The following is a 14345-nucleotide window of genomic DNA, read 5'->3' as shown; positions in this document are numbered from 1 at the left end:
AGGAGGGTAGGGATGCAGATGCAGGTGCGGGTGCAGACGACACAAGCGCACCAGAAGATGTAGTTCAGACAACTCCTGCATGGAATTCCAGCAAAGTGCAAGCCTCCTCCTACTCGGAGAAGATCCCCTACACTAGAGCGGAGCAGCCAGTGCCTGCCTCACGGCTACAGAGACAGGCCGCCTCTGTCAGAGACTGAGGCTGGGGGTGGAGCTCCCTCGCTTCCCGAAGGCCCCCCCGAACCTTCTCACCTCACCAAGTCTGCTTGTGTTCTGCGATCAGACAGCAGACCCTACCAACGGCCTGCTTCACGAGGTCTCTTGCACTGTGCTCTAAGCTCTCTCCGCAGAGACCAACTACACGGAGGAAAGGGTTTCTTTTAAAATGGTACAGGTGCTTGGCAAAGCATGGTGTCTAAATGTCAGGAAATCACTGGGGACGAGGGGAAACACTGAACTAGAGCCAGAGGGCCTCCATCACTGAAACCTTACAAAGGCCAGAGAAGCTGGTTTCCAGAGAAGGAAGCTGCTGGCCAGAGCTGTGGACAGCATGGACTGGTGAGAAGGATGTGAGCACGGCACATGCAGTCAGGAAGAGAGGCAGCACTTGACAGGGCTGACTCCTAATAACAGTGTACAGACACTCAGGGGTTAAGAGGACCAGTTTGCTTCCCAGAACCCACAAGACAGCCCACAGCCCTCCTTCAGTCCAGTGCCACACTTCTTTGGCCTCCATTGGCAACCACCCTTGTGGCTGCTGGTGACTGTGCCCTGCTGTCCCCTGTGAGGAGGAGAGGGGAGAGGGGATGAAGGAGAGGAGAGACCCCTCAGGGCCTCTCCAGAGTGACAGGCCCGCGCCCTCTGTAGCCCCAGCATACCTGCAGGAGGAGGATGAACTGTGGGAACCTCTGAATGGGCCGCATCATGAGGCTGTGGAGTGTGACTCTGTCTGGACTGGAATCCTGGCTCAGCTGCAGGGAAGAAGAGCGGCTCAGTGCGGGCGGGCGGTAGCTCAGCTTGGCTGTGTCCTTGCAGCAGAGTTAGGATGGTGGACAGGCTGCCCAACACCCCTGCTTCACCTTTTTTGAGCTCTACCAGGAGGAAACTTTCCAAATATGTGGGAACTGCTTTCCACCCCAGCCCTGGGAAGGGCTCACGGCCGCTGCTGGCCCTGAGAAGGGGCCTTCCCTGGCTAACTCAGGCCCTGCTGTATTTCCCAGCATTCTTAGGGTTCCAAGCTGCTCCAGGGGGAGTTGAGGCCCCTTATGCTGCTGCAGAGAGAAAGTTCCTCCCACACTTGTCAATCACCTTGACCAGCATCTCAGAGCACACAGGGAGATGGCAGTTCCTGACCACCTGAGGCCAGTGGAGGCCCTGACTTTGAGGCTACATCTGGGATATCTCTGTATGATAACCCTGCACAGTGAAGGTCACTGCACAGTGCACAGCAAGACTTGGCTAGGCCGAGACTCAAAGTCACCTGCCCTGGGGAGGCCAGCGGGAACCGTGGCCACTGCAATGCCACAGTTTATACCATCATTGAGTTCCTAACAAAACCCTCAGAGGAAATCCATTTTTAACTCGGTAATGTCTCCGTTTCCCCTCAAGGAAAAGAATGATGTCACAGCTCAAGGGCACAGCTTAGCTTCTGCAAAGCGCGAGGATATTTAATCTCTGAACAGCCGTCCTTGGCCATGGGTCAGCGGGGACCTGAGCCGGGTGCAGCAGAAAGGAAGGCGGGGAGTTACCCCACCTTAAACACAACATCAGTGCTGGCAAGGACACTTGCCCTGCGTCAGCTCACTCCAGGTAGCAGAAATTCCCAGAAATACAGTTCCAAGCGCCAAGAACGGCTATGCTCCAAGGCTTTCTCATTCAAATGAGCTTGAGCAGAGAGGCCCCGGCTTTAAAGGGGACCTTAATAAGGTTCAGGGGCAACAACCTCAGCCAGGCTCTCCCTTCCAGGCCTCCTGCCTGTGGAGCAGCAGTCACCATGGGAACCCCTCAGTGGTGGGATGGAAGAAGGCGGCAGAGGCTCTAGGCCTGACATCAGGAGGCACAAACTCCACATTCCCAACACGGGTCACATCCTCCTCACAGGGTCAGCCTTTTAGGCCTTGTCTACCTGCTCTGTCCCAGGAAAGAGGATCATTTCCAACCTGTAATCTAGACTGGGCTGGTAGTGGTCTACTGTCACTCCCTACACCGTGCTGAGATGGAAGGCCCAGGCATCTGTGGGTTCTGATAGAACGTCCTTTAACATCTATATCCATATAAATACACCTTTAAGGAAAGCAAACAAAAGTTCCTTCAAAAATCGAAGATCCAGCCTAGAGTCCCTAAACCCTCACTCAGGCTCTGTTCCAGGTTCTTTCCAAGGTACTCTGACAGGAGACGTGCTATGAGGCAGGGAGGGCGTGCTCACCTTTAAGAAATCAAGGAAGGCAGGCTTTGTGGCGCACGTCTTCTTGAGGACAGCCACGGCTGTGCTGAAGTTGTTCACGTACTCGCTGTAAGCGTCCAGCACCATGGACTTGGAGAACTGGAGCACAGGGATTGGAAAACTCACGGCTTGGGGCACACGCCTCGTGACACTCACACACAACCCACAGCTGTAGCTAACCGCGTGGGCTCTTTCGCCCTACATCTTCATGGGGTACTCGACGCCTGCCCAGCTGAAATCACACGGGCTGACCCCAGTGCGCCCGTCCCTGCACTTAGAGTTTGGGAGGTAAATACCCCTGGCTGCATGGGACAGCAGACAGACATCTCTTAGGTTCCTTGGCAGACAAAGCTTCCAAGAGAATGGAGGTCATTACCCAGCAGCTCCAACAGCTTCCCCTGGGGTACAAACTACCTTTGGAAAACCAGGGTAAGGTGGTCCCCTTGCCCAGGTAGACAACGGACACCTGACACCTATATATCAACATTCCGTGTTCTCCTGTAAATGCAAAGGCTTCAAGATGCAGAACCAGAAAGGCAATACAGGACTAAGGCCCCTGGAAGCAATCTCCAGAGATCAGTGACTTTCTGTTCTTTCACAAAGGTATCTTGTGTCGTAGAGGATAGCCAGGTGACTGACAGGAGCTTGCCTGCACCTAAACTTTTTATTTTTGGAGGGGAGGAGGAAATGTGTGTATGTGTATGCATGTACATGTGTGTCTGTGTACTGATATTGAAATTGACGTGATTGGTTTTGTCCACTTCATCAAGTGTTTGCACAAACTACATGAAAAAAGGAGTTCGGCAGCACCGTGCTCAGGAGGCTGAGGCAGGATACCTAGAGTTCAGAGGCAGCCCGGGATACAAAGCAAGACTCCATCTCAAAAAACATAACATTGCCAGTGTGATGACTTGAGGGTGGAGGTCCTAACCCGACAAGCTACGTTCAGTCCCACATGCTCCTGAGTTCAAGACCCACACTGTGCAGGAAGAGAGCTGGCTATAGAAACCTGTCCTCTGACTTCCACATAATGTGCAGCTCAGCACACACAGTAAATAAATAAATCGTACTTTAGAGGCAAACAAATAAAAGTAACTTTCATAAGATGCTACATTCCTAACACAGCATCATCTAAGTACACAAGTACTTTCCCACAATCCTTCATGCTTCTATCCTGTTGACAGCGTCACCTCACAAAACCACAGAGCTAATCTGCTTCATCCACAGCCTTCTCTGTGTAGACTGCAAGGTGAACAACGCCACACACTGTGTGTGACCCGTGTGAAGAGCAAAGATAAAACTACTACTCCGAATTGGTGACGTGGTAATGCTGTGGCCTTGGCCTCCCGGCAGCTGCTTCTGCTGCTAGGATATGTCACCCGCATGCTGTCCAAGCATCCCAAACCCTATATCCACATAACAAAACATCCAGGTCAAAGACTAGAAAGTTTGTGGGAAACATCCAGGTGTTTCCCGCCTCCTGTTTTATATGGTCACCAGAGATACAGACTATTGCATAGAGAATGTGCTACTTCAGAAAGGCGCCCAGAGACGCTACAACTCAATAGGCAGGGCTCTCGCTCAGCACAAAAGCTTGGCTCGGTTAAACGGTGGCACAAGCAAATATACGACTCAGTTAAATGGTTGTACAACCCAAACCTGACACAACACACACACTTAACCCTTTCTGGACCTGTGTTTTGTCCGGAACCTCTGCACAGTCCCCCTTGCCCCTGCTCCTTCCCTGACCGTACAAACTGGGTCAGGATACCAACGTATCAGCATGCCTTTATGGGCCGTGGAGTTCTGGGAAGTGATACCACCCTGAATGGGGTACATGACTTTGTGTTCAGAACCCACGGCACTTCGGGTGGGGTGGGGGGAATGGGGTTGGCTGAATTACCGAGGCCACGAAAACATCGCCGATTGTTTCCATGGCATCCCACTCGGACACGCGGCTGGCCAGCGCGATCTGGAACATGGAGTGGCACTGCAGGATCTCTTTGACGCGGTAGAACACCATCTTGAGCTTCCTGTCACTCAGGAGCCGGGGCTCCATCTCGGACAGTGGCTTCTCATATTGCTGCACCAGAAACAAGCGTCAACGGCTCAGTCGTCCAAGGTGGCAGTAGAGCTATTCTCCTTTCAAAGCAAATCACGTGACTCTCACGGTCGGCACACAGTCACATTTACACTCTTGGGAGGGCTGCTCAGACTTGTATGTTTTGGGTCATAAACGCCTATAAAGCATACACAACTAAATTATGTACAATGGGTAAGAAATGGTGTGTGACACACCATGCTCACATACCTCCAAAATCCTCCGGAGAGCATCTACGTAGTTCTTCTCGCTCTCAACAATGGAGCCCAGAATGTATCTTCTTACAACCTGTTGGAAATTTGAAAGTAAGATGGTAGAAAACTGTTTCAGAATGCACAGATAAACTTTACTTTTATGTTAAAGTTTGTTGATTATATCTCCAAATGTGGTAGTGTGCGTGTGTCTTTAGTCAGCACTGGAAAGGAAGAGGTCTGTGATTTCAAGGACAACCTTATTTATATACAGAGTTTCCTGCCTGTCAGGGCTACACAATGAGAAACCCTGTCTCAAATAAATAAATAAATAAATAAATAAATAAATAAATAAATTTTTAAAAATAGAATTGAGAATTAAAGAAGACCTCTGAGGAAATATTAAGTGATGTGTTAATAATTAAACATACTACTCTGTTGATACAACTGTCACCTTTTAAACCTCAAATTATAAACTATACAGGCTGGAGAGATGGCTCAGAGGTTAAGAGCATTGGCTACTCTTCCAGAGGTCCTGAGTCCAATTCCCAGCAAGCACATGGTGACTCATAACCATCTATAATGAGATTTGGTGCCCTCTTCTGGCCTGCAGGCATAAATAAATAAATAAATCTTTATGTACACGCAGACACACATACATACTACAACTATGGCAGGGCAAATAAAACTAGAAATAAGTTCACTGGCTTATGCAACATCAATGGTCTGAATTAACCAATCAGGTTTTGTGTCTCAATACTAAGAGGCGAGATGTTTCACACATAAATTGAGGGCAAACAGAGCTTAAGTCCCAACCAAATAATACTACTATCAGAGAGCCACCGTTCGTTCTTCTGTTAGAGCCGAGCAAGCACAGTGCCCGAGGGAGGCAGAAGGACAGGCTGTGTTTTACCGAGACCTACTTAGGCAGTGGGTTAGGCAGTTTACTGAGACCTACTTAGGCAGTGGGTTAGGCAGTGATTCTCTCCTGTCACTGAGAGGAGTGAAAGCCTACATATGAGACGCCTGCATCAGACACACAGCAGCTTCTGAAATGTATGAGCATACCACAGCATACGAGCATGTGGCTGAAACCTGTCTGCAAAAATCTCAGAAACAACATTTGCTACTGTCATTACCCCAGTATGACAGTATACCCCTACCAGATATCAACTGCCAATAAATGGCATAATACCACAGCAGAGTTGCCCTTAACAAAGACTCACAAACATATACATGTTCAACACATGCATTTCTGTAAACATCATCATCACACATGATATGGACACGTGGACACAAACACACAGGCTCACACCAGCACTCTCTAGAAGTGACATCATCTGAGAGTGCAGCAGCGGCACCTAGTGGGCTGAGAAATCATTTCCATGCAGAAGATTCCTGTCATTCAGATTTTGACCATGATTTATACTTATGAACCATTAACAAGACAGTCATTAATTTCTTAGGAAAAGAACTACCTATTCAACCCAAAGAACTAAGTCTATAATAAACCCTCCTAGAATATATAAAGGCAGGTGTGTGTGTGTGTGTGTGTGTGTGTATGTGTGTGTGTGTGTGTGTGTGTGTGTGTGTGTGTGTGTGAGAGAGAGAGAGAGAGAGAGAGAGAGAGAGAGAGAGAGAGAGAGAGAGAGAGAATGAATGTATAGGCCAGAGATCAACCCATTTCTCATTCCCAGGCACTTTGACTTTGTTTTTGTCTTTTTTAAGACAAGACCTTCTGCTGGTCTGTGGCTCACCAGTTTGGTAATCTTGCTGGCCTGCCTCCCTGGCAATTTTAAACAGATTCTGGGGACTCGATTCCAATAGTTTGCATCAATTCAAAAATATAAATAAGGGCTGTACTCCCAAAAACTGGGCTTCAGAAAACTATTCAACACACAGCCTTTCTGGTTACTTAAACTACCTTCTTTCCACTTTAGAAAAGGAAAAAAGAATTCCAAAATCGTCAACACCCCAGTTTAACCTTTAAAGACATAATTCCCAAGGAGAACTCAGTTGCCAGGAGGAAAAATAATAGACATGAATTAGGACCATATGAAAGCAAGCTGACCAACGGGCGCGGAGGCCCAGGAGCCCAGCTCCAGGTTGAACACAACACTAAACGCCTCCGACAAACTTTCATTATCGTGTGAAAAGTGAGACCCACAGGCTGCTCTAAGAGCTCTGTGCCAGGCAGGAAGGGAAGTAGGTTAAAATAACTGTTGTTGTTGTGCTAATCCTAGCCTGGACGTGAGGGTGGGGCGTGAGGGTGGGACTCAGGTCTTGACGCAGAGAAGTCTCTACTTAACAGTCACCTGTGTAACCCACAGAGCGTCTCCACCTCCATTCCCTGTCCTGCTAGCCATGAGTGCCCAAGAGGCTGCTGGGATTGGGGAGGTGTCGGTACCTCCTGTTTAAACTCCTGAGAGGGCTGGCCAGATGGCTCAGCCGGTCAAAGCATGGCTGTGCAAGCCTGAAGACATGAGTTCCGGGTGAGAGGAGAGAGAGCCGACTCCTGAAAGCTGACTTCTAACCCCACAAGACAGGGCATTGACTACCTGTAGAGTGCACTCTCGAATGTGCGCGCGCGCACACACACACACACACACACACACCACACACACATGTGCATATGTGTACACACACACACACACACACACACGTGCATATGTATACACACAAATAAAAAAAATGTAAACAATTAAATAAATAAATAAACCCAAAATCTCCTCAGTGGGTGTGTCCGAGACGCCTGTCTTTGCTCCTGGCCAGTTCTTCCTTGCACAGTATCAGTGTCTCCTCACACACATGGCACTTCTGCCCACTCTTTCCTCTAGGCCCTGCTCATTATCTCTGTCTACCCCACACACCCTGTCACTGCACACACCGCACACCACTCCATCCAAACACAGCTCACACACCTGTACCTGCTGTCTCCTCACACACCAGACACCCAAGGTCAGTAACTCATCTACCCTACACCCCTGCCCACGGTCTCAGGACCTGCCATATCCCTGCTTACTTTATCACATGTTCTATGTCCCTGTTTATGGTCTCCCTGAGCATCCACTGACAGCATCTCTGAACTTCCTTTCTGGCACAGAGATGTGGACAGAGAACAGGATCTGGGTATCACTCATATCTCTGTCCCTGCTACCTGGCTGATCCTATGAATAGTCAGATGCTGGAAACAGTAATTCCAGAACAAGCCTTCCCATGTTATAATTCCCACTTAAGTGAGGTGGGGAGCCACAGTAACAGAGAGAAAGTTCTGGGTTCCTGTGACAATCCACATCAATCGTTTTCTGGCCAACAACTCAGGTGATGCCCCCCCAGTTGTTAGCTCCTAGATTTCCACTAGAATTTCTCAACTAGATCCAACTTTGCAACTTAGCACTGTATGCGGTCAGTCACAAGACAAGGCTTATGGAAGGCCTGTGATGAGAATGGAACACAAAATCAGATTTTTCTACAAGTTCCGATTGTTATCCTCCTCTGTGTGGCCAGCTTTCTCTCTGGGAAATGCACACAGACAGAGGGGGCTTTTAAGGACTGCATCCAGCCTCAGGCCTAATGACTGGTAATAAAGCAGGCAGCTCCCAGGCAGTCTACACCTCAGAGGGAATATGTGTGTGTGTCTGCGTGTGTATGTGTGTGTGTGTGTGTGTGTGTGTGTCTGCGTGTTTGAGTGTATGTGTATGTGTTTATGCGTGTGAGTGCGTGTGTCTGTGTGTCTGTGTGTGTGTGTGAGTGTATGAGTATGAGTGTATGTGTGTGTGTGAGTGTATGAGTATGAGTGTGTGTGTGTGTGTGTGTGTGTGTGTGTGTGTGTGTGTGTGTGTGAGACTTTGATCATGGACCACATATCTCTACTCCCTGCCACTTTTTCCTTGGTTCCATTTTAATTCTAAGGGAGGCTAAGGTCACAGGCTTGACCAATTATTAATTCTTAGATACCACTTTAATCTTTTCAACTCTAACCTTGCAACTGGGCATTTTATGTTGTTTCCTTGAATGTGCCTGAGGTCTGTATTTACTAAGCTACACTTGATCTATGCATCTCTGTCAACAGTTAACTTGTTATCAATCTTCATTTATGTGTCTAATATTCCACCCACTCACTCACCCATCCATCCATCTATCCATCCACTCACCCACACACCCATTCAACCACCGCCAGTCCACCTGCTCACACATCCACCCGTTTTATTCATTCCCTCTGCTGTCCATGTGGAAAGGGGGCAGCTCTCACCCGAATAGTTTTCCCTCCCTCAAAGTCCCACAAACTGAACTATGGTCTGTTTCTTGTGTTTTCCTCTTAACAGTGAAGTCAAATTGAAACCACGGACTTTCCTCTTCTGTGTTTACTGCCAGATGGTAAGAAGTCACAGACAGCTTCATTAGTTACTAGAAGTTTATCTTTTGGGGCAGGAGAGAGAACTCAGTGGTTAGGATCACTGGCTGCTTTCACAGAAGATCCAAGTTCAGTTCCTAGCCCCGACATGGTGGCTTAAAGCTCTCGGGAACTCCAGTTCCAGGGGATCTGATGCCATGCTCTGACTGCGTTGGGCACCACACACACACACACACACACACAGTGTACTTATATACACATAGGTGAACCAGGCACACACATGGTGCACTTATATACACATAGGTGAACCAGGCACACACATGGTGCACTTACATATATGTAGGTGAACCAGGCACACACATGGTGCACTTACATACATGTAGGTGAACCAGGTACCCACATAGTACACTTACATACATGTAGGCAAAACACTCACATAAATAAACTAAATAGTAAGTCATTAAAAAGAAAGTTTATAATTTTAATCTCAATCTTAGGCACCTATGTATACATCTTTTATATACTTCTGCATACTGCCTCTTTGACAGCTTTATTTTATTGAGAAAGGGTCTTTCTATGCAGCCCAAGCTGGCCTCAGACTGGTAGCATTCCTCCTGCCTCAACTTCCCCAATGCTGGAATTACAGGTATGGACCGCTGTGTCTTATTGTCTCTCTACAGGAATATCATATCAGATAGAATGAATGACATGTGACAAAGAAGTTAAGATCCACACATTCCTCACACCGACAGAGAGATGGCATTTATGGTATCTAAGGCCCGTGGAGGCCAGAGCTAAGACCAGACCTTCTCAGGCTGTGTAAGGAGCAAAGTGTGGAGGGCCCGGTCCACAGTGACAGCAGCAGGTCATCCTATGTGAGCATCAGTGGCTTGCTTACCTGCTGCTGAGACAAACCCTCAGGCATTGGGGTGAGGACAGCCTCTGGGTGCTTGCAGTCAACATCAATGAACAAATTCTGCTCTTCTTCAAAATAATACCTGTGATCTGAGAGAGAGAGAAACAGAGAGAAGAAGAGAGAGACAGAGAGACAGAGACAGAGACAGACAGAGAGACAGAGACAGAGAGAGACAGACAGAGAGAGAGAGAATGAATGCATGGGTTTCACATTAAAACTCTGTATTTATGGCATTATAGCACAGTAAATTAGCTATGTTTTAAAAATAAAATAAATCTTTTGTGAAAACATTTCAAGTTCAAATACTTAATTTCCACAAATTCTTCCACAAGGTGCTGGTATTTGAGATTTTTTTTTTAAGTTTAACTTCAGAGATATCAGGTAGCCAAGAGGAAGAGTAGAAATAGATATTTTAGTTTCTAAACATTACATAGGACCACATAGAAACAGAAAAGGAGCCAGGTGGGACCTACTTATTAACTTCCTGTCTTCCCCCCCACCCCCCACCCCTGCCATACCCCCACTGCAGTCTTAAAAACACCTCAGAAGCTTTAAACCAAAGCTGGGAGAACAGCTAGGTGGCAAGTGTGTGTCAGCACGGTCAAGGCCCTGAGTTCCATCCCCCGCACACAGAAGAAAAGTTTAAGCCAAAACTGAATCCTCTAGAGCTAGTGTCTGGAGGCAGTGGGCACAGGAGCGGCCGGGTAAGAGACACACACACACCCATCCCTGGGGGCCTTGCCAGCCTTCAGATCCTAGCTGGGATTGCAATTCCCAGGAGCTGAGGTTCCTGGCCTGCCTTTGACCCAAAGGATCTCATGCCTACAGGACAACGTTCAGCGAGATTTTGGAAAACTCTAGCGTTGTGATGCCGCTAAGTCTTCCCTCACCAGCAAGAAGGAGTCTAGCTAGATAGCTCTCTCCTGACATGAACCCTAGTCCATGCAGAAGGGCAAACCTGAGAGAACCAATCTGTTATCAGTGTGCTGTGTACCAGCCTGATTTGGGATGGGTGAAGCAAGAATCTGCAGAGAGGGTCCCAGCACCTGAGGGCTATAGGGAAGGGCCACAGTGGAGCAGTCAAGGGCACTAACTATCCTTTGGTACAATGGTTCTCAATCTGAGGGTCACAACCCCACTGGGGAATCAAACGACCTTCCACGGGGGTCACCAGAGACCATCAGAAAACACAGACATTCACATTACAGTTTATAACAGAAGCAAAACTAGCTTATAAAATAGCATCAAAAACAACATTTTGGTTGGAGGTCCTCACAAAATGAGGAAGTGTGTTAAAGCTTTGAGAAGGTTGAGGACCACAGCTCTCTCGTGAGGAGGCTGCTGGAGAGTCAGATAATTACAACAACTCCCTTAATTCTCTGGTTTTGTTGTGCGCAGCCCATTTCACCAGGGAGTCTCCATACTCCGCAGCTCTGCCAGTGCCTTTAAGAGCAAACTGTTATTTTGGAGGGGCAGGCTCAGGCCAGGTGGGTGGAGCAGGAGTCTCTCTGCTGAGGGGAAAGGTGCAGGAACTTTCCAGCTGCCTCCTCACAAGAGCCTGCGCCATAAGGGAAAGGGAAAGGGGGCCAGGCTCACACTGCACACAAAGATTGGCCACAGACCTTGAGAAGCCAAGGACTTGGTCCTGATGAAGGAGCGGCCTCTCTTCACCGCAGCCTTGGTCTTCTCCAGCCCGTCTTTGGTGCCCTCCTTGGCTGCCTTCATGAGCTTCTGCATCTATAAAACAAGAAGCAGACGAATCAGGCGCTGGGATCGCCCACACAACGCGACCTGATGTTACTTTAAAAGAATACTGTCAAGTAGTCTGCATCTAAACACTACCTGGAATGAGCTTTTTCAATTTGGGAAAGGCATCTTGGTTATATTCAGCGTATATGTGTTTGTGGTTCTGGGATACTTTTTATTTTGATTTTTTTTCTTTCTTTCTGCTTTTTTTGTTGTTGTTAAAGCAAGCCCTTCCTTGCTAGAGTTCAAAAACCTTCCTGCTACATCAAAATATTTTTTTTTCAGTCTCTTCCAAACACAGAGAGCTATGAAGAGTGGCAGATAGGCGTGTGCCCCTAATCCAAGGACAGAGGCGTTAACTGCATGCTCGGGGCTTCTGGATTTCACAATGGGGCCTTCCTGCGGTGTCCTGGGTAAAACTACACCCAGTTGTTCAGAAGGGCAAGACAGAGTCAGGGATAGACAGTGGGCTGAGGCTGGCCCAGGGGGTGGGAAGGCAGCCAGTCCCTCTGTAGGGACAAAAATCAGAAAGGCAACCCACACAGGGTGAGTTCACTGGCCCTGGTTTCCTCCAGCCGGGGCTGTGATTTAATGGTCAAATGTGAGCCACAGGTGCCCGGGAGTGGCTTGGCACAGTCAGAACCTCATTTCTTACTTTTTGGGCAGCTGGTACTAAAGGTTCTGGCAACGAACACCGGATGTCGTTTCAGAGAAAGCCCAAGAGGCCAGTGAACAAACAAGCCAGCATCCCTCTCCCCAACCTTTCAGCCAGCCCACTTCATCCCTCAGCAGGCTGCCATGGCAACCAGGCCTGCAGCTCACGCCCTCTGCTACCGGGTGCTCTGGACCACTTCATCCAGGAGATGAGAGCCTTGACTGGTTGTGTTTGGAAGGGTCTACCCTGGAGGCCCTTATGTCCCAATGCACACACAGCTTTCCGCTCAATGACCCTTCAACCCTGATATAATTAACCCCTAGCCTACACTTCCAACCCAGCACCCCAACTCATCCCTTTGCTAACCGTTGTTTCCTGTGATGGAACTTTAATGTGACTTTTGTTCCCCGTCCTAACTCCTGCGCCCCTCGGCCCTGCACATGACCTTAACCTGTCAGGGCGTCAGTGGCAAACTCCTTGACCTCACTGCAGATACCGTTCCTCTTGACCCAACCATGAGCAGCTGCACCTCAGCCCCAACTGACCACATCAGAATAATCAGAGGAATGCAGATGGGGGCAGGTGGGGCCTGCTAGACCCCAAAGCTCACCTCCATGTTAGGCAGAAAAGACTAAATTCCAGGAGCTAGCCGAGGAGGCTCACTCAAGGCTCACCCTGAGTGCTGGGCTCCTACTGTTCATGATCCTGACGCTTACTTGCACCTTTGGACCTGCCAATCACAATTATCCACACCTGTGCAGCATGCTACCCCACCTAGCAGAGAGACCACGGCTCCCAGGAAAATCCCAGAGCTAGAAAACTGTCTCAAGGATCTGCGTCTGTCTTCTTACTGCCCTGCGGGGGACCAACCGGATGCTGGCCAGACAGTGGCGTGACTCGGGGAAGGGAGCTTTTCAGAAAGCCTAGTGTCTACATAGACACTGAAGAGTGGAGCCACTGCCATCTAGCTCTAGTGAAATCCCATCTAACATGTGAATAAATCTCACTTTACCAAAGTGGATCTCTCCACCAAAGTGGAGAGCCAGCGGAAGTTACTTGACAGTGCCCTTTTAAAACACATCTCAGAGAACTAAGCTATGCAGCCCCAGTAGTTCTCAAACTCCTGGCCTAGGAGCCCCTTAAACGTCAGTCGTTTTCAGAAGTGGTTTGTGGCTTGGAGCTGGAAACGGAGCCCAGGGCCTCGAGCTGGCTGGCCACTTGCTTTACCTCACTCTGCTCTTGACGACCACTGAACACCCTCGTGGCTTTCACTTATATTAATCTACTGCAACCGTCTTCGAGTTCAAATTGATGACAGTTTTCAATCTAATATTGATATGTTCTTAAAAGATAGTCTATTGCACTTTACATTAAATAACACGATTACAAGAAGCGATTCTGTTTTCCAAGACAAAAAATGATATTTATTCTGCATGTTTGGGAATCTCCCAGACACTGCGGACTCCTCCACGCTCCATCTGTTGTGACGCCCCACATTGCAAGCGCCTAGAAGCTTCCTCCCTTCACTTGTGAGGGGACAAGTTCAGAGATCATTAATGATGGCCCTGGAAACGCTCCGGTGGCCCGGGAGCCCTGGGCCAGGCTTTGAGAACCACTGTTCCAGCTGAGTGGCACGGGGCGTCTGTCCTGTGCACTCCGTGGTCCGCTCGGGACCACGTGGTCGCTGTGGAGGGTCAGGAGGAGCCACACTACCTTTCGCTCCTGCCTCTGCTTTGCCTGCTGCACCTCCGTGGCTCCCACCGCACTGGCCACCAAGCCTCTCATCTTTTCCTCACAGTGCGCCTTAAAGCGGGTTAGGTCATGAGAGAGCTGTAGCACAAAGAGATACGCTTTTCAGAACGGGCTCTGTGGGCCCCCAGAGGCTATCCATCCTGCAGGAAGAATGCGGCACCTTCTGGCTGGAGGCCACCGCCAGCTCTGC

The 14345-nt window shown here is 48.8% G+C and overlaps 1 protein-coding gene across 2 annotated transcripts in view; it reads right to left on the bottom strand.

Moving 5' to 3' along the window:
* Arhgef10 (Rho guanine nucleotide exchange factor 10) overlaps positions 1 to 14345 on the bottom strand; it is an 86566-nt gene that overhangs the window by 40367 nt on the left and 31854 nt on the right. The window contains exons 9-15 of one of the 2 annotated variants that reach the window (XM_052162024.1): positions 14117 to 14233; positions 11625 to 11739; positions 9985 to 10091; positions 4752 to 4829; positions 4344 to 4523; positions 2423 to 2539; positions 876 to 968 (exon numbers count right to left, since the gene is read on the bottom strand). In XM_052162024.1, the coding sequence (XP_052017984.1) occupies positions 876 to 968; positions 2423 to 2539; positions 4344 to 4523; positions 4752 to 4829; positions 9985 to 10091; positions 11625 to 11739; positions 14117 to 14233 (807 nt within the window). The remainder of the gene's footprint in view (positions 1 to 875; positions 969 to 2422; positions 2540 to 4343; positions 4524 to 4751; positions 4830 to 9984; positions 10092 to 11624; positions 11740 to 14116; positions 14234 to 14345) is intronic. The other variant, XM_052162025.1, reaches the window with a different exon arrangement.

Source organism: Apodemus sylvaticus, chromosome 18, assembly GCF_947179515.1.
Source record: "Apodemus sylvaticus chromosome 18, mApoSyl1.1, whole genome shotgun sequence".
In the NCBI taxonomy this organism is placed as follows: domain Eukaryota; kingdom Metazoa; phylum Chordata; class Mammalia; order Rodentia; family Muridae; genus Apodemus; species Apodemus sylvaticus.
This window is presented reverse-complemented; position numbering and strand designations above follow the sequence as displayed.